The 18,707-nt window shown below is 43.8% G+C and overlaps 1 protein-coding gene across 1 annotated transcript in view; it reads left to right on the top strand.

Moving 5' to 3' along the window:
- ablim2 (actin binding LIM protein family, member 2) overlaps positions 1-18,707 on the top strand; it is a 270,666-nt gene that overhangs the window by 168,408 nt on the left and 83,551 nt on the right. Inside the window, exon 16 of the mRNA XM_080192307.1 lies at positions 2,268-2,324. Within this exon, the coding sequence (XP_080048433.1) occupies positions 2,268-2,324 (57 nt within the window). The remainder of the gene's footprint in view (positions 1-2,267; positions 2,325-18,707) is intronic.

The following is an 18,707-nucleotide window of genomic DNA, read 5'->3' as shown; positions in this document are numbered from 1 at the left end:
TAAGTGAAAGTGACAGCTTCTCCAGTAATAGACTGTGTGAGAGACAGTGGCTGGCCAATTGGTTGGGACTCTGGCACCCAGCTGAAACTTTGGAGTAGAGATAAGGAGGGGAGAATTACGAAAGTTGGTGGAGAGTATTTTGGGAAGAGGAAGATCAAGATCCTGAGCTGGCGAACATGGGATAGCTGGAGAATGTGGGTGTGCATTGGAAGAAGGCCAGGGTCAGGGTGGATTGAAAGGTTGGAGCACGGAGTTCATTCAAATGGAGCCGATCAACAATGCAGAGGCGAGGGTCAGGGGAGATCAGAAGGGTCAGTAGTGATGTTGGGATTTGAAGATCCAGGGTCTCATAGATGAAATGAGTCCTGTCCAAACACTGGGGATAGTGAAGCCTCTATACTAAATCTAGCCTCATAATATTAAAATTGCCAACCCACCTCCTGCAAAAGTCTCACCTTCATTAAAACTGGAAATGGGCTGGCTGGAGGCAAGTTGGAATTCAGATTTTGAAGCACAGTCAACCCAAACTCACCATTTTGGGGTTTAAATTCCCCTATTAACAAGGTTATGACCAGCCCCAGGTGGGGTTCCCCAAAAGTTATTGATCTGGGCGAGACCCCATGATTTGTCACTGGCTAGGATACTTACCAATTGCCACAAACCCGAGCGAGGAGAGATAACTAGCCCCTAGTCTTTATTCAACCCACCTTCTGGTCAAACACAGGTTTAATCTAACAAGATTCCCTTCTCCTTGGATACCTTTTCCATGCTCAATAGCTATGTTTAAGAAAAGAGCCATTCCAATCAGGCTTTCTTCAGTTAAGATAGAATAAGTTTATTACCTTTTTAAAAAAGGTAAGGAAAAATGGTAACATTTATATTCATATGGATTAGAAATAAATATAAGTAAAAAGTTAAACAGAAGTTCTTGAATTACGAGGGTAGATGAGAAGTTGCATCTGATGTGATTCTTTTCAATAAAATTAACTTCTGCTGAGGAATAGTTGATTCTGCGATACAGATATTTTGTCATTCAGTCAAGAGATTTCAATTCCTTTTCCCAATCTCTGTATTGCCTTCGATGTATTTAGTAGTGCTTAGCTGCTGTGTTTTTCAAAGCGTACACATGCATAGACACAGAGCAAGGGACCCTAAGACAAGATAGTTGTTATGTCCCTTAGTTTTCCAGAGGTGAAATGTTTTTTACAAGTATCTTGAATTGCCTGAACAAATAGGAAAGATGTCCCATTGTTCCATAAAGACCCCCTGGATGCCATTTCTGTCAGTTGCTTGTGGTCCATTCATCAGTCATCGGTGCCTTGTATCCATTTTTAAAAATAAACAACTTGGGTCCTTTCAAAGTCCAATATTTCCATGAATATCTTGAAGTTTTTTTCTCTATTTTCTCTATTTTATCCTACCTACCTGCCTGGGAGGTAGAAACCCATCCCAGAGCCGTAAAGAGCCTCTGAAGGGCTAAATTTGTTCTCAGTGGGATTTCCAGCCTTAAGTGGAAAGTAAGTCCCAAGCTCAAGAGCTGCCAGCCAGCAACTCTGCTACCTGTATGTTAAATTGCTCCAAATTTCACTCATGCATCACTCCTATGTTGCTGACTTTCACTGGCTCTAAATCCAGCAAGACTTCAGTTTTAAAATGTTTATCCTTGTGTTGAAATTCCTCCATAGCCTCAGCATTTCCTTTCTGTGTAGCCTCCTGTATCCCTCCAAACCTTAGAAATCTCTGCAGTCCTCCAATTCACACCTTTCTTGATTTTAAACACTCCACCATTGACAGCTGTGCTTTCAGCTGTCATGGCTTTAAGTTTTGGAATTCCTTCTCTAAATCTTTTCTGTCCTCACTTTTTAAGATGCAGCTTAAACCCCTTTTAGGGATCTGTACTGATTTTTCCTTCTGTGACTCAGTTTGAAAAATGTTTTTATTAATATTATTCTTGTTAAATGCTTTGCAACGTTTTACCATGTTAAAAGCATGAAGTCAATGTAAGTTGTTGTTGCTGCTTATAAAAATGGATCTAGTCTACAGACAAATCACTATAGTTTATTGATATACGATGTACATTGTATAAGACTCTCTAAGTCAGGGTCTGTACTTTGGCATCCCATTGGGTTTACACACAATAAACTACAATTTAGGTGAAACATTTGGTTCTGTTGATACATAGAGGAATAGATTCTTACTAACAGCATTGTTCTATCACAGATGGTCTACCTCCATGCTAAATTGTCTTTTCTTTTTTTTTCCTTCAGAAACTGATGGGAAAGCAGACAACATCTATAGAAAGCCTCCGGTCTACAGGCAGCATGGTATGATTTGCTCATTTCATGTTTTAATACCACTCTGCAGGATTTTCTAATACCAGGGTATTATTCCATGGAGTGTCTACTAAACTAGCTTTTGTTGTAAGATTTGTTTTTCATTGTGATACTTCTGGTTAATTGAAAAGAGGAAAATAAAATTTTAGTGTTTTGCACATCATATTCATCAGATGATATTTTAATTTTGTGCACTTACTAATTGAAAAACCAAGGTGAGGAGAGAATCATCTTAATCATGATGTAGGAGACCACCTTCGTTCAAAAGAAGGGGAAACAAACCAAGAAGTTGTGGTTAGATGATTCCATGTTTGAGTTTTTAAATTGCTGTAATTGCACCACATTCTTTTTTCATAACCATAAATTCCTTTACAGTTGCATATGAAAAGTATTTCAACATGCCAGCACTCGATTGTTATCTGCAGCTCACTTTCTATATCTATTGTCATTTTACACTTATAATTTCAGTAATGTAAGATGCCAGAGAATAAGTTAGCATTTGCAAGTAATAACTAGCAGTGGTGCTGCATGTTAGGTTTGCTTTTTGTAGGAACAATTAAAGTTCAGGAAATGTGGCTAATTTTTGAAGTACATTTATGACATTTAAATAACCTGTCTTTTCAAGTGTTTGGTTGCATTTTGTGGTTTATATTTTAGTAGAGTATACTCCATTCAGAAAGTTGCTGGAAGCCAAGTAATTTGGGAATTTTTTGACAAGTTGCATTTTCAGAATGCTGTATGTCATATAAAGTAAGAAAGGAAAAATTGCAAGCTAAGATCTGGTAGACCTGTATCAGAGACTTATCATTGATGGCAAGAGATGCATCTTTTGCTGTGAATACATTCCCTAAAGTGCACCAGATCTTGTTAATCATCAATTGCAATATGACAGAGAGAAACTTACACATTTGTCTCTCTTTAACACTGCTGCTAGCCGGCAGTTTAGCTGAAAATGAGAAGGGGAGGGGGCAGTGCCTCAGGATTCGCATGATGCCATCACTTTTGAGGGATCTCGCTGCTGAGCAACATGGAAAACGCCTTTCTCAGATTGCATACCCTTGCTGAATGCATCTACCCTGAATTCCAGTTTGGTTTCAGAATTGAAAGATCTGCATTTGACACTGCAGTAGCAAGAGAAATGCAGGAAAAATGAATATCGTTAAATATTGCCTTCATCGATCTTACCGAGGCATTCAAATGTAAGCAGAGGTGGTCTAGTTAAGCTGCACCACCAGGTAGCCTGTCTGACTGTTACCCCATCAACCAACCAACCACCTTAAACATCCGTTCCCTCCAACACCAACTGTCAATGGCGGTAGTTGAGTACAACATGCATTCTAGAAATTGACCAAAGCACCTTCAATGCACCTTCCTAACCATCATCTGTACCACCTAGAAAGGCATGAGCAGCAAATACATAGGCACACCATCACTTGAAAATTCTCCTCCAAACCACACACCATCCAGACTTGGAACTAGACTACTGTTCCTTCAGTTTTGTTGGGTCAACATCTTGGATCTCCCTTCCCAAAAGAACTGTAGCTCCTAACCTACACTACATGGACTACAGTGGTTTAAGAAGACAACTCACCATTACCTTCTCAAGGCAATTAGGGAAGAGCAGTAAATACTGGCACAGCCAGCCACACCACCATCCTGTGAGCAAATTCTAAAAACTTGGGGCTTATTATAGGCATGTCCTCTGATTGTCAGGGTCCTCGGCAGTCAAAGGCTTCATCAGCTGCATCTAACTGTGGCGTATTCATCAGACTGTGACCCCCAACACTAACCATGATCACATTCCAATGAGGTAGCTGTATCTGTGTGAGTGGAGAGTAAAGGGAAAGATTTAATGATGCACCTCCTGAGGTTTCTCCAGCCTCCCCACAGGACTGCAAGATCCTAGATACTGGAGCAAGCCATTGGAATGTGAGGATCACCATTCAAGAAGAAAGAGAATTATTCAGTCCCTCCCCATCTATCTCTCTGATGCATGCCTTCTTTCTGCCTAGTGGTTAACACTAGGTTCAAGGCCTACTCACTCTCCACACACTCCCTTTGCTATCCATGATTGCTTAATCATCCTGCTCTAGTCAACTCCTCAGCCTCCTGCTCTACAAGTATGAGTGTCCTAATGTTGGGCACTGCTCTGCCCATCTTTGCCCATTCCTTGGCATTGTGTTATTTTCTGCTTCAAAAGGGAAACAGTTATTATCTTGATACATATCTAATCCCCTTTAGATCTCACATCTCAGACAGATCATGGGGCACCCCAGAAAAGCAGTGCATCCTCTTGCTGCCATCCCACTTGTACAACCACGGAAGTATGAGCTGACAAATTCTGGCCAATGTAGAATTCAGGCCTCATGATGCATAAGCTGCTGAGGCTTACGTCACATTCTACCTTACTGCTCCATCTCCTCACTGAGACACGTTGCTGGTTGCCCTTTTGAGAGCAACAGTGATCTGACGACATTGTTTTACTCGCCCTGACAGCATGCAGCAGGTTGTTAACCTTCTTCCTGCATTGAATCCTGGTGCACTTGTGGACCCGATGGCTGCTAACTTCTGTTGCAATCTCCATCCAGGTTTCCTTGCTGAGAAAGGACAGTGTGCTGATGTCCTCGGCTGGGAAGGATACCTTACACCATTCCCAGACAGCTTGAAAGAGAACCTGCAGAGAGGTATTGCTAAGCCTTGGGCCCGCGCATCATCTGATCTGAGATATTTGCCAGAAAAGGACTAAGGTCAAGGTGATGCTCCTTGGGTCAGCTGAGAGAGTAATGTCAAGATCAAGTTAATGATCCTGGGTTTTGTATCAGTCAGTGCCACACTGATGCTGCTGGTGTGCTGAGTACATATCTGGGTGCCAATTAAAAATGTTATTCAGTGGAAAGAACATTGGGTAAGGTGCAAGCGAGGTTTCAGTTTGTCAGCAACCATTTTTTGACCCAGTGATACATGTTAAACTGATCCTCAGTGTTTTTTAATTCACAGTCTGGTTAGTTCTACTTTTCATCTCCCGACCACGGGAATGTTGAGGTTAATTGAAACACCCTACCAGTACTCCCACCTCCTGACACAGACAAGAGATCAAACCTGGAATCTATCACTCTGGTCCCTATCACTCAGTGGCACACAATTCTTCTATTTATTCTAAAAAGCTAGGGGTAGCCTCCAAAATCTTTATAATCTGTGAAATATTAAACATAGACTTTCATTGAAAATGTTAACCCATTTTACAAAAATTACTGCAATTATTTAGTTTTTGTCAAAACCATATTTTTGAAAATCTCATGATATTGTATTATGGTGGAATGTACCAGTTGTAGAAAAGTTTTAATTAGCTTTTCTTCAACAATTTCATCATCTTTGCAACAGTATAAGTGTTACTTTTTTTAAAGCTTTTTTTCAATCTGATAGCAACACAGTCCTTTTTTAGACGGAGTTAGTAACTCATCTTAAATTACTGCAAGGGAATGGGGATAAAATTATAACTTAATAATTAATGTTTGTCTAAAAACTTTACTTCTAACGTTTCCTTGCAACAATTGTTACGATCAAGCAAGCTGGAAGCGTGTTCCAATTTTTCAGCATATCTTGTAAAATGGAAGTTAATTTTCAAATAGATTACTATTTGAATTCACTTCGTAATTCATTTTCTCCTGTTGAACTATTATGTTGTTACTGTTGCGTGGTCACAAGACATTACACACATCAGCTTGAGTTATCATCAAGACAATTATTTGGACAAATCTGTTCTGACAGAAGTTTTTAAGATATGACAGACTGACTCAAACTCAGCTACAGAATGTTCACTTATAATGGTTTACAGGGAGGTTTGCTCTAAGTTTATATCAATACACTAGCTTGTGTGTGTACTCATAAATCACCCATGGTACTTTTCATGTCAAGGATAGTTTATTTTGTAATGTAGGTTCAAAAAGCCTCTGCAGAAAACAACCTTTCACTTGCTGTAGAGTCATAACAATGGGTGGAATTTTAACATTTTTGGACAAATGCTGGCTCAGGCAAGAAAATCAGGGTGCAGCTTGCCGGCTGCATAGCTGGCATTTCTTGGTGCAAAAAAAAGTGGAAGCATGGCACACATTGTAACCCAGGCATCAGACACTCACAAATCAGATTACAATTGATGATAAAATTTGAGGACTCAAAGGGCAGAATTTTCCCAAGCCTTTGGAGGAGAGTTTGGGGACAAGTGGAAATCTTGGAAAGGGACATTTGACCGTGTTCCTGATGTGATGTTATCTTATCTTTTGACTTTTTCCAGGTTGGTTTGCGAATCCAGTGGGGAGCCTCTGTGAATCTGGTGGGAAGCCAATTATGGCAATTTAAAAGGCTTTAAAAACATTTAATCCATCTTTGCCAACTGCACACGGGTTGCACATGGGCCTGAATTTCACCATCCCTGGGATTGCCGTAAAATTGGAAGTTATGGCGGTGGTGCCATCCCCACCTCCTGCCTACATCAGCTGCAATTTTACAAGTGACCGGGAAAGCTTCACGGAGTTGATCTGCCTATGGCCAACTGAGGCCATTAAGTTGGCAATTAATAGTCATCTAAGGACTTTCTGCTGCTGTGGTTTTACCTATAGCAGGGAAGGCCATCATCAAGAAACCTAGTGGGCTGGTAGCCAAGGAAGAAGAGGGGGAGTGCTCCTTTTCAGGGCCCTGTGTCCATTGGTGATCCCCTAATGTTAATTCTCCCCCTTCTTCTGTTTTCTCCCTCCCCCTTCTGTTTTCCCTACCCGATCCCCCATCAACTGGACAATTCTGGTCCCTCACCCCGAAGCTACCAGTCTGACAATGGCAAAACCCTGGAATTAAGTTCAGCTCCCATACTGCGTGCCTTCTCCAGGGACTGGCTGCTGGCTCAGCAGTGGTCACTACTCTCAGTGAAGGTGCTGGGATAAGCGAGCTGCCAGCCATCTCTTATTGTCTGTGGGCTGTTCTTGTACTCATGGAATGAACATATTTTGAAGTTGGCTGGATCTTTTGCAGATGATACAAGCAGAATTTCCAGACCCTAGCCTCACAAATGTCTGCAGTGCGCCCTCCAACATGATCTTCCAGATGGCCCATAGCAGTGAATGGATGGCTAGCAACTCCATCAGGAGAGGTGTGTGCTGCTGAGGTAGTTAGGGGACTAAGATGGCATCTCAAAATGAAGGTCCCTTGAAAGCTTTACTAAAATTATGACAATAAAGTGGCCTGTAGCCAGCAGGGACATTGTAGTGGAGGAAAATCTCTCTGAAAGATTAGTTTTCACTGCAGGTGGGGCCTTTTGCATCCATGTCCTCATACTTGGGCCAAGAAAACTCTGGCACTGATGACCCCCTGGCTTGCTGCCAGGAGGCTGTCTCCATGGAGTTGCTGGGCCCCACATTCAGCAGCAATCTGCTCCAATGCCAGGAAAATCCCAGTGGAGTCTTTACTGTTCCCCTTTTTAGGCGTTGAATTGGGCCGATTGGGATATCTGTGGCTGCCTGAGTGATGTGTTTTCAGCATTGAAATCATCTTGACTCCAGTGCAAAGTGGCAGCCACGGTGTGCTGACCCTTGGTTTGGTCAGACATGACTTCTGCATGTGACTGTCCGTGAGGTTAGCCATTCTTTCAATTGAGATGGTCATTTGTACAAATACCCAAGACTTTATGGCGTTCATTGTAGATGTTGGCTTTTCCACGTTTCTGTGCAATGACTCTGGAAATTCTGACAGATGCCTACAGACATCCCATTGCTGTTCTACAAATACTCATTTTGTTTTTGACAGAGGCTCGGAAGAATCCAACTGAGCAGAGCTCCAAGTATCCTTCACCCTCAGTGTTCTGCTGTCCATGCCTCCAGCAGCTGATACTGCTCAGATGTGATTTGCTCCACATTTGAGAAGGATGCCTGTGAGGAATGGGAGCAAGAGGACAGGAGGATGATATGAATGTTGTCTGTTGAATGGAAATGTGGATTTGAGGTTGCAGATCAATTATGATCTTATTAAATGGCAGAGCAGGCTCGAGAGTCCATTTAGCCAACTCCAGTTCCTAGTTCTTACGGTCAGAAATTTACTTTGTTTCTAATTTTAAAGAACCCTTGAGTACTAATTTTACAAAATTTGTGTTGTTGGCAGAGAGATTTGTCTACTAGAAGTGTGTTAGGAATTCAGATACAGAGGTAATGGAACCCAACAAAATTTTCCATGCATTCAAATAAAATTAAAATCAACAGATAGAAACTCCTGCAGGCCAAAGAAAGTGCTTGTTTTTCAATTCTCCAGTTCTCACCCGAGCTACTCCAACTCCATGTAATAATTCTCACTGCAGTTGATTACGTTATTCTAATAGGGTTTTGGGACTCTTGAAGTGAAGATTTGGAATTTTGGAAAGAATAAAATATTTAATATGTTTAGCAATACGGGAAGGTTTGACTGCAAATTGGGCACATGGAAATGTGGCGTGATCTGTACTGTTCTGAAGGAAACAGCCTAGGAGCCTTTTCATTCCTTGGAGTTGCAGAGCTATGAAAAAAAAACATGCTTTGTGCAGTCATCCCAGTGATCATGGAATCATGCAGTGCTGAAGAGGTCCATTGAATCTGCATCGACATGCAAGAAATACCTGACCTCCCACCTAATCCCGTTTACCAACCCAAAGCCTTGAATGTTATAAAGTGCTCATCCAGATCAAAAGCTTTTTCCTTGCAGCCCTCCCAAACTACCTCACCTTGAACTTGTATACCCTTGCGACTGACCCTTCAACTAAGGGGAACTGATGCTCCTTATCCACTCTGTCCATGTCCCTTATACTCTTGTACACCTCGAACAAGTAGCCCCTCAGTATTCTGTGGTTCTACACAAACAACCCAAGCCTATCCAACCTCTCTTAATTACTTAAATGTTCCATCTCGGGCAGCTTCCTGGTGAATCTCCTCTGCACCCTCTCCAGTGCAATCATATCCTTTCGATAATGCGGTGACCAGAACTGCACACAGTACTCTAGGCTGTGGCCTCACCAAAGTTCTATGCAACTTCAATGTGACTTTCCTGCTCTTGTAATCTATGCCCCGATTGATAAAATCGTGTCTCATATCCCCTTTTCACTATCCTACCAACATGCCCTTCCATCTTCAGAGATGGACAAACACACCAAAGTCCCTTTGTTCCACAGAGCTTCCAAGCATCATGCCATTCATTGAATACTTCCTTGTCAAATTACTCCTTCCAAAGTATATCACCTCACAATTTTCAAGGTTAAATTTCATCTACCACATAACTGCCCATTTGACCATATATCCTGTAGCCCGTGACACTCAGCCTCACTGTTAACCGTCCAGCCATTCTTTGTGTCATCCACAAACTTTCTAATCCTAGCCGCCACATAGTCATCTATGTTGTGTACGTAAATGGCAAATAATAGGGGACCCAACACAGGTCCCTGTGGTATGCCACTGGAAACTGGCTTCCAGTCACTATAACAGCTTCCTATGATCACCCTCTGTCTCCTACAACTGGGCCAATTTTGAATCCACCTTATCAAATTATCCTGTACCCCATGTGCATTTGCCTTCTTTAAAGGTCTCCCATGTGGGACCTTGTCAAAGGCTTTGCTATAATCCATATTACCTACATCAACTGTGCTACCCTTATCTGCCTGGTCACCACCTCAAAAAAATTAGGGTGGCCAATTTTGAACAGTAAATACTGCACCATCTTAAGGGGGAGAAATGGAAGGTTCAGAAGTCGAAGGAAACCTGTGCCGAGCCGCAAGAAAATCTTTGCAACACCTACGACACAAAGGTAGCAAATGGAGAAACCTTTAAGCATAAAAAAACCATACAGAATTGGTTTAATGGTATATTAGACCTTCATCCAACATTCTCCAATTGCAGCTGTGATGCCTTTGAATGGCCACTTAAAACGGCTACCTCCTGATTTCAGTTTGTTTGGTGGGAGAGAGCAGGAACTGGAGGAATTTGGGGAGCAGAGGAAAAAACATAAGTATCACCTGCCTAGGGTGGTTGTTATATGGTTTCTGCAAAATCTCCACTATGTTACCGTGGGGAATCAGTCATTGATCCCTCATCTGTTTGCATCTTTCAAATCTCTTTCACGTTGGTTCTTTTGTCCATCACACTATCCAATGTAAGAATAGTTGTTACGTTGTACTCCAAGACAAGTGAAGAATTTCCACTTGGGTTCTCCCAGGCCAGAATTTTACATTGAATGTGCAGACGTGTGCCTGATCCGGAATCTCATAAGAAGACGTTGGGCATTTGCAACGTTTTGGTCAGTGATGTGCTCAGAAGTCTGAAAGGTGTTCACTGATAATTAAGCAGGCAGTTAGTCCATTTAAAAGGAGCCAATGATGGTGATTTTATGTTTGCAGATGAGCTAATCGGCCACACAATCTTCATGTTTTTGCCACAATCTCCAGCTGGGTGGGATAATATGTCTGGACTTAAATAAAATCGAAGAAGACATTTGTGAGCTGAGGTGCTGTGTGATCTACTATCAGCTGCTTGAATTTGCAGTATTGACGCAGGTTATGGCATCTTATTGAGCTTATTTTTGAAGTTCTGCAGCTTCCTAAGGCAGCTTCTCAGCAGCTGCCAGCCTTCAGTGAGAGCTCACTTGCGCCCTCACATCTCTTGACATCTCCCCTCTTTCCACGCCCACACCCCAAACAGCGCTGAACCTTTCTCAGTGTGTGTTTCATGTTCACTGCCAGTTAATTGGAAATTGCAGTCAGGGGCTGATTGCAGCCGGAAACACGTGTTGTGTCTGCTTCCAGATCGCGCATAATCGAGTGCAAGATTCAGGCTTCAGTTTCTAATCAGAACTTCAGCAGAAATTCCATGGAAATGGCAGACTTGGACATTCCACTACTGGATTAAGATTTTTATTGATCTTCCACCATCAGAAGATTGGCAGAACCCCCAAGAAATTCTAACCACCAACATTTTGTTCAGCTATAAAAATTTGCATGGATGAGTTGCATTATTACTTCTCCTCAATGACCAGTTGCTGGCACTAGAATTCTCTTACAAACCACATCCAGACTGAAGACTAAATTGGATCCATATCAAGGCTGTTCACATTTCAGTGTTTACATGACAAAAGTTGACAAATATGTTCTGATGAATATACAAAAACATGAATAAGGAAAATAGATGGAAAGCAGGGTAGTAATTTTGAACTTATTACTGGAGTATAAAACTGGTTGTGAATTGGTCAGTCGATTACAGAAACTGTACCTAACTTTTTATTAGTTTCAGTGGAAAGGAAAATAAGGCACTTTTTATCATGGGTACATCACTGTTACTCTAGTTTTTTTTAACCCTGTGGCAAGTTGTAAGAGTTAAACCCAAGTATAGTGTATGGTTTTGAGTTTGTGTTAGTGAATTTGCAATTTTTATTATGATGATGCCAATTAATTGAAATAAAGTTTGGGAGTGCTATAAAACAAGTTTCAACTTAGTTATCACCTATTTCACATTATCACAAAATATCAATAGTACTTACAGAAGGGCAATATTACCAAAAAAATTCTAAGTGGGTTGAAATGGGAGAGTATTGCACCCATTTTTTCGGTGAACTCTCAGGTGGACTCTTATGCCACTTAAAGCAAAGAAAGAGGCAAACTGTGATTCATGCCATTAGCAGGAGTAGACAGAGCTTATTCTCGCCAGTCAGCTGGCTACTCTGACTAGAGGGCACCATTGTGCATATGCAGTTCTCTCTGTTCTGTGCAACAAAACGTCTATCAGTCCCCCCCATCCCCTTGGATATTGCCCACCTCTGGCCACAAGCCTCTCTGACCGATTGCACCCTCCCACCCACCGTGGAAATTGCCCCAAAGCCTCCCCTGGCCAGTGGCTTCTCTGATTCTGCCCATGGCTGATCACTGCCTCAACACCACCTCCCCTGGCAAGTGATCCCCGATTGCAGTGTGAACAATTCTTCCCACCACCCATTACATCTTGTCCCTATCATGGTCCTGTTCCTGAGCACAGCTCAGTCCCTTTGACCACCTGGGAACCCATCAATTGAGAGGGCTCAATGGCCTCCAGTCCCACCAGCAAGGCATGATGTCAGATCCCCATTGCTGGAGACCAAACGTGACCCTCACTGGCAAGGCTGTTAAGGCAAGTGAGCATGGGATGATTATGTCCTCTACTCACTATGAATATTTAAGTAAATATTTCAATACTAATATCAGCTTAATGACTAAATTCCAGAGCCGATAAGATCACAAAAGGCGAGAAACTACACGCAAACCTAGTTTTTTGTCTCTGTCATGATCTTACTGGCTCGCCACTTCTATCGACTGGCCTGATGAGCCAGTAAGATTGCCCCCTTGGTCTTCAAAAGAAGCAGGGTTAGTGGTTGGCAAGTAAGTGAATCAGGTCATGGAGGGGTAATTTAATACTATTGCGGTTACAAATTCCAATGTTCTCAGCCTATGTAAAATTAATCGTACCCTACTGACAGTGGTGGGAGGTGGGACTTCTGATGTCTGTACCCTCAGCAGCACAAATAATGGGAACTACTAGCAGATCTCCAGATTCTAAATCACAGAATCCAGGACCAGGTAACTACAGAGGTCTCATTAGCAGGAAGGAGGGAGGAGACCCCAGTGCCGGGGGGTAGGGTGGGGTGGGGAGGGGAGGCTAAAGAGAGGGGTTGGGGGTTTTGATGGAGAGGCTGGAGAGCGGCAGAGAGAGTAGCCCTGCAGGCAGCTAAGGGTTGAGGTGCTAGGTGTGAAAGGGGGCCTTTGCGAGAGGAGTCCCTCCCTTTAATGCCTGAGGCCCAAGCAGGGTGCCATGCTAGGTTTCCCCCTGCCCCTGAACTCCTCCTGCCAGTCTCAGAATTGAGACCTGGCAGGGAGTGGCCCTTAAGTGGCCAATAATTGGGGCGACAGCAGCCACGTTCCCCTAGGCCTTGCCTGCACTATGTAAAATTGAGGACAGGTTGAGGGTGGATGGAAGGCCCATCCCGGGGAATTTAGCAGGCCCTCGGGACCTTAAAATTCGACCCTCTGCTGTTAAGCTGATTTTAGAATCGTAAGATCGTACATAGAAGGAGGCAATTCGATCCATTGAGTCCATTCCAGCTCCTTCAAAGTGCAGTCCAATTAGACAGACATCCCTGCTCTTTCTCCTTATCAAACATTATTTTTCATTCCTAGCTCAAGAATTCTGGGTGGGCTTCTCCCAAAATAATTCTAAGTGCTGAATTTAGGTAAAAACTGGAATAGATCCTGCTGCTTTTTTCAGCAGGATTTTCAAAATGAATCTCCCAACATTCTCTGCACTGCAGAGTGCACTCGCGTGAATCTCATTTAAAAAGTTGTGGCCGGGGCCTATTTCTGCTGAGTGGGCAACTGCACATACACCGATCTGTCAGAGCTGAGATCGGCGCATGCTCAATAACCCCACTCTGCCAGCCTACTGATCGCTGGCCAGTCCCACGACCCTGCAACGCAGCTACTCCGACCCCCAGCCCCTGATTACTGGTCCAACTCAGTCATCGCCTCCCAGAAGTCTTGAACTCCCCATTTCTAAACCCACCCCCCCTCCCCAAATGTCCGGGACCAATCTCTGGCCTTCCTCCCTCTGTCACCAAGCAGAGCGGCAGTGGGCCCACCACCCCCTGGGGGTGTCCCCTGAGCATTGGCACGTTGTCCCTCGGGTAATGCCTAGGGGGCACCCCCCCCTTACCTCCGACCTCCTGAGGCCTCCATAATCCCCCTTCACTCCAGCAGGGTCAGCCCAGGTGGAGCGAGAGCTGCTAGCGAGCCCAGGTACTAATTACATGCAAATGTCTATTAGCATCATTTCTTCAGCTCCATATGGATTTCTGGCGTGGAGCTGACAGCACTAGAAATCCGGTGGCCAGAGAAGCGAGAAGGCCATGACACCCAGTGGAAAGCCCACTACTTGACTTCTGCCTGAGTCTCCTGGCCCACTGCGCTTCTAGAGCAGCATGCGGACTGGGAGAATCACCCCCTATAATTTTTAAATTATCATTCAAATCAAAAATAGTTACATGCATTCAGCAAAAAGCACGAGGTAATATTGAACAGCAAGTAAGTTGACACAAAATTAAGTAATCAAATATTTTGTACAAAGTTACTGTTCACAAGTGTGTAGGAACATTCAAACAAATTGAATTGTTCAAAAATTATTGTGCAACTTCTTCAATCAGCCATATTTTGGGTGGCATGGTGGCACAATGGTTAGCACTGCTGCCTCACAGCGCCAGGGAGCCGGGTTCAATTCCCAGCTTGGCTCACTGTCTGCGTGCAGTTTACATGTTCTCCTGTGTCTGCGTGCGTTTCCCCTGGGTGCTCCGGTTTCCTCCCACAGTCCAAAAGATGTGCTGGTTGACTGAATTGGCCATGCCAAATTCTCCCTCTGTGTACCCGAACAGGCGCCGGAGTGTGGCGACCAGGGGATTTTCACAGTAACTTCATTGTAGTGTTAATGTAAGACTACGTGTGATTAATAAACTTTAACATTTAATTTTAACTTTTTAGAAACACTGAGTGCACCTGAAAATTGTTAAGTGCAAACATTTTAGAAATACACAAAGAAATTGTTAAACTTAAATATAAACCCATCTATTATGGTCTTCCACTTCCCCATAAAAATTTTCCTGTACACAGGCCAGCACTGTTATTATGTGTTGCAACCAGATTGGCATTCACTTCCCCACATGTGATCAATTTCCTGCTGGTATTTTTCAAGCATTTAGCAAACTCATTTGAGCCTCTGACAGTTTTGTATTGTTTCACATGATGTGGGCATTGTTGGCTAGGTCAACGTTTATTGCCCATCTCTAATTGCCTTTGTGTAGGTGGCGGTGAACTGCCTTTTAAATCACTGCAGTTAATGTGATGAAGGTACACCACCCACACTGCTGTTTGGAAGGTGCTTTTACACTCACTCCGCAATAAATAAAGATTCAGTATTTTTGTGGTTGTAATTCATGTATTTAATGTAGGTATTTCCTGATAAAGTGTAAGAAAGAATGTTATTCAGGCTACCCTTAAAAAATGGGACCAGGAGGCAGTGTTTAGCTTACTGGCAACCCATGGCTGCTCTATTGGCAGTTTCTAGCAATCCTTTTAAGCTTAACATGAGCAAGAGTCCTACAAAACCATTTATTTTAGTATCTGCTTATTTCGACAGAAGAATGAAACCATTATCCGCCGCTTTTCATTGGCACATTTATAAATTTACGTCAATGTCAAGATAAACACTGGCATGCTTAACTCAATAAACTTTTCAAATCCTTAAGAGTCTTTTAAATCCTAAACAGTATTAATGTACCTTAATCAGTAATAATTAAGGATAGCATCAGGGTGGTAGCAAGGGATGATATAGGAACCAAAGAGCAGAAAGTGGAATCGTTGTGGGTGGAGATTAGGAACAGCAAAGGGAGGAAGACGCTGGTGGGTGTCGTCTATAGGCCCCTGAATAATAATCTGGAGGTGGGGCGGGCTGTTAACGCGCAAATAAGTGTGGCGTGCAGGAATGGAACGGCGATAATTATGGGGGATTTCAATCTACATATTGATTGGTCGACCCATGTTGGACGCGGTGGGCTCGAGGAGGAGTTCTTGGAACGCTGCCGGGATAGTTTCCTTGAACAGTGTGTGTTGGAGCCGACGAGGGAGCGAGCTATCTTGGATCTGGTGTTATGTAATGAGGCGGGTAGAATTAGGGACCTTGTGGTGAAGGATCCTCTTGGGGAGAGTGATCATTGTATGGTGGAGTTTCTGGTGCAGATGGAGGAGGAGAAAGTGGGTTTCCGGACACGCGTCCTTTGTTTGAACAGAGGGGAGTACGGTAGGATGAGAGAAGAATTGGCAAATGTTGACTGGGGGAGCGCGTTGGAAGGTAGGTCTGCTGAGGAGCAGTGGAGGATCTTTAAGGAGATCTTTCTTGGTGCTCAGCAGAAATTTATTCCGATGGTTAAAAAGGACCGTAGGAGGAGAGGTAATAAGCCGTGGATAACGAAGGAGGTAAAGGAAAGTGTTAAATTAAAAGCGGAGGCATTTAGAGTAGCTAAGAGTAGTGGGCGAGAAGAGGATTGGGAGAGGTTTAAATGTCAACAAAGATTGACAAAGAAGTTGATAAAGAAGGGTAGGAGAAACTATGAAGCTGGGCTAGTGCTTAATTTAAAAAAGGATAGCAAGAGATTTTATAAATCTATAAAAAGGAAGAGGCTGGCGAGGGTGAACGTTGGACCCTTAGAGGATGAGAGGGGGGACTTAGTGATAGGGGATGGGGAAATGGCTGAGGTCTTGAATAACTTTTTTGTTTCGGTCTTCACAGAGGAGGACGTGAATAATTTGCCGGGTGTTAGCGATGGAAAGGTGGTAGGACTGGAGGGTTTCAATGACATTATTGTTACTAGAGAGGCAGTGCTCGACAGACTGGAGGGACTGATTGTGGACAAGTCCCCAGGACCGGATGGAATGCATCCGAGGGTTCTGAAAGAAATGGCGGAGGTGATAGTGGATGCCTTGGTGGTTATTTTCCAAACGTCGCTGGATTCTGGGGAAGTGCCGGAAGATTGGTGGCAGGCAAAAGGCAGGGAATTATCGGCTGGTTAGTTTAACGTCTGTTGGAGGTAAAATGTTAGAATCCGTCATCAAGGAGGAAATAGCGAGGCATCTTGAGAGGAATTGCTTGATAGAGCAGACGCAGCACAGTTTCGTTAAGGGGAAGTCGTGTCTGACAAATTTATTGGAGTTCGATGAGGATGTGTCTAGGGCGGTGGATAGAGGAGAGCCGGTGGATGTGGTCTTTCTTGATTTTCAGAAGGCGTTTAACAAGGTGCCTCACAAGAGGTTATTGCAGAAGGTAAGGGGGCATGGAGTTGGGGATAGGGTGTTAGCGTGAATAGAGGATTGGTTGTCAAATAGGAGGCAGAGAGTGGGGGTTAATGGGTGCTGTTCGGATTGGCGGTTGGTGACTAGTAGAGTGCCCCAGGGGTCGGTGCTGGGCCCTCAGCTATTTACCATTTATATAGATGATCTGGAGGAGGGAACCAAGTGTATGGTGTCGAAATTTGCTGATGACACCAAGATTGGTGGAACGGCAAATTGTGCGGAGGGTGTGGAGAGTCTGCAGAAGGATCTAGATAGGCTGGGCGAATGGGCCAGGAACTGGCAAATGGAATTTAATGTTGGCAAGTGCGAGGTGGTCCACTTTGGTAGGAATAATGGTAGGAAGGACAATTACTTACGTGGCAAAAAACTGCAGCAGGTGACGGTGCAAAGGGACCTCGGGGTCCTTGTGCGTGAGTCGCAAAAACCCAGCCTGCAGGTGCAGCAGGTGGTCAGGAAGGCTAATGGGATGCTGGCCTTCATAGCGAGGGGGATTGAATATAAAAGTAGGGAGGTCTTGCTGCAGCTGTATAGGGCATTGGTGAGGCCGCAGCTGGAGTACTGTGTGCAGTTTTGGTCGCCGCACTTACGCAAGGATATTTTGGCCTTGGAGGGAGTGCAGAGGAGGTTTACTAGGCTGATACCGGAGTTGAGGGGGTTGAGCTATGAGGAGAGGCTGAATAAACTAGGCTTGTACTCGTTAGAGTTTAGAAGAATGAGGGGGGATCTCATTGAGACATATAAGATGATGAATGGGATGGATAGGATAGAGGTGGAGAGGCTCTTCCCGCTCAGAAAGGACAGTAGGACTAGGGGGCACAGCCTCAAGATAAAGGGGGGGCGGTTTAGAACGGAGTTGAGGAGGAACTTCTTCACTCAAAAGGTGGTGAATCTCTGGAATTCTCTGCCCGTTGAAGTGGTGGAGGCTGCCTCGCTAAACATTTTTAAGACGCGGGTTGATGGGTTTTTGATAAGCGAGGGGATTAAGGGTTATGGGGAGAGGGCGGGAATGTGGAACTGAGCCACGACAGATCAGCCATGATCTTATTGAATGGCGGGGCAGGCTCGAAGGGCTAGATGGCCTACTCCTGCTCCTATTTCTTATGTTCTTATAATGCCAAGCTCTCTTCTGCAGAGGGTCAATCTGCCATAACTGGGGTAAAGAGAAGCATAAAGAATGTTATTTGTCACTTCTTCATTTGAGGTGCAGGGTTGGATTTTAATCTTCGAGGTCCATAGTGGGAATCAGGAAATTTCCTGGCTCAGCGTACCTGCCTCAGGAGAAAGTGCCTGTAAGACAGGGTTTTCGTTTTGGAAGTGCAGGTGTGGGCTGCATTTGGGACAGATAACCCTGAGAAGAGTTCAAAGGCAGCTATAGGGGCTGCTGGGTGCTGGTGTAGGTTGTGGAAAGACTCACCTTAGGGCTGTGGGATTTCATCCCAGTTATAATAAAAACCATAATG

This window comes from Carcharhinus amblyrhynchos, chromosome 1, assembly GCF_965287045.1.
Source record: "Carcharhinus amblyrhynchos chromosome 1, sCarAmb.v2.hapA, whole genome shotgun sequence".
Classification (NCBI taxonomy): Eukaryota; Metazoa; Chordata; class Chondrichthyes; order Carcharhiniformes; family Carcharhinidae; genus Carcharhinus; species Carcharhinus amblyrhynchos.
This window is presented reverse-complemented; position numbering and strand designations above follow the sequence as displayed.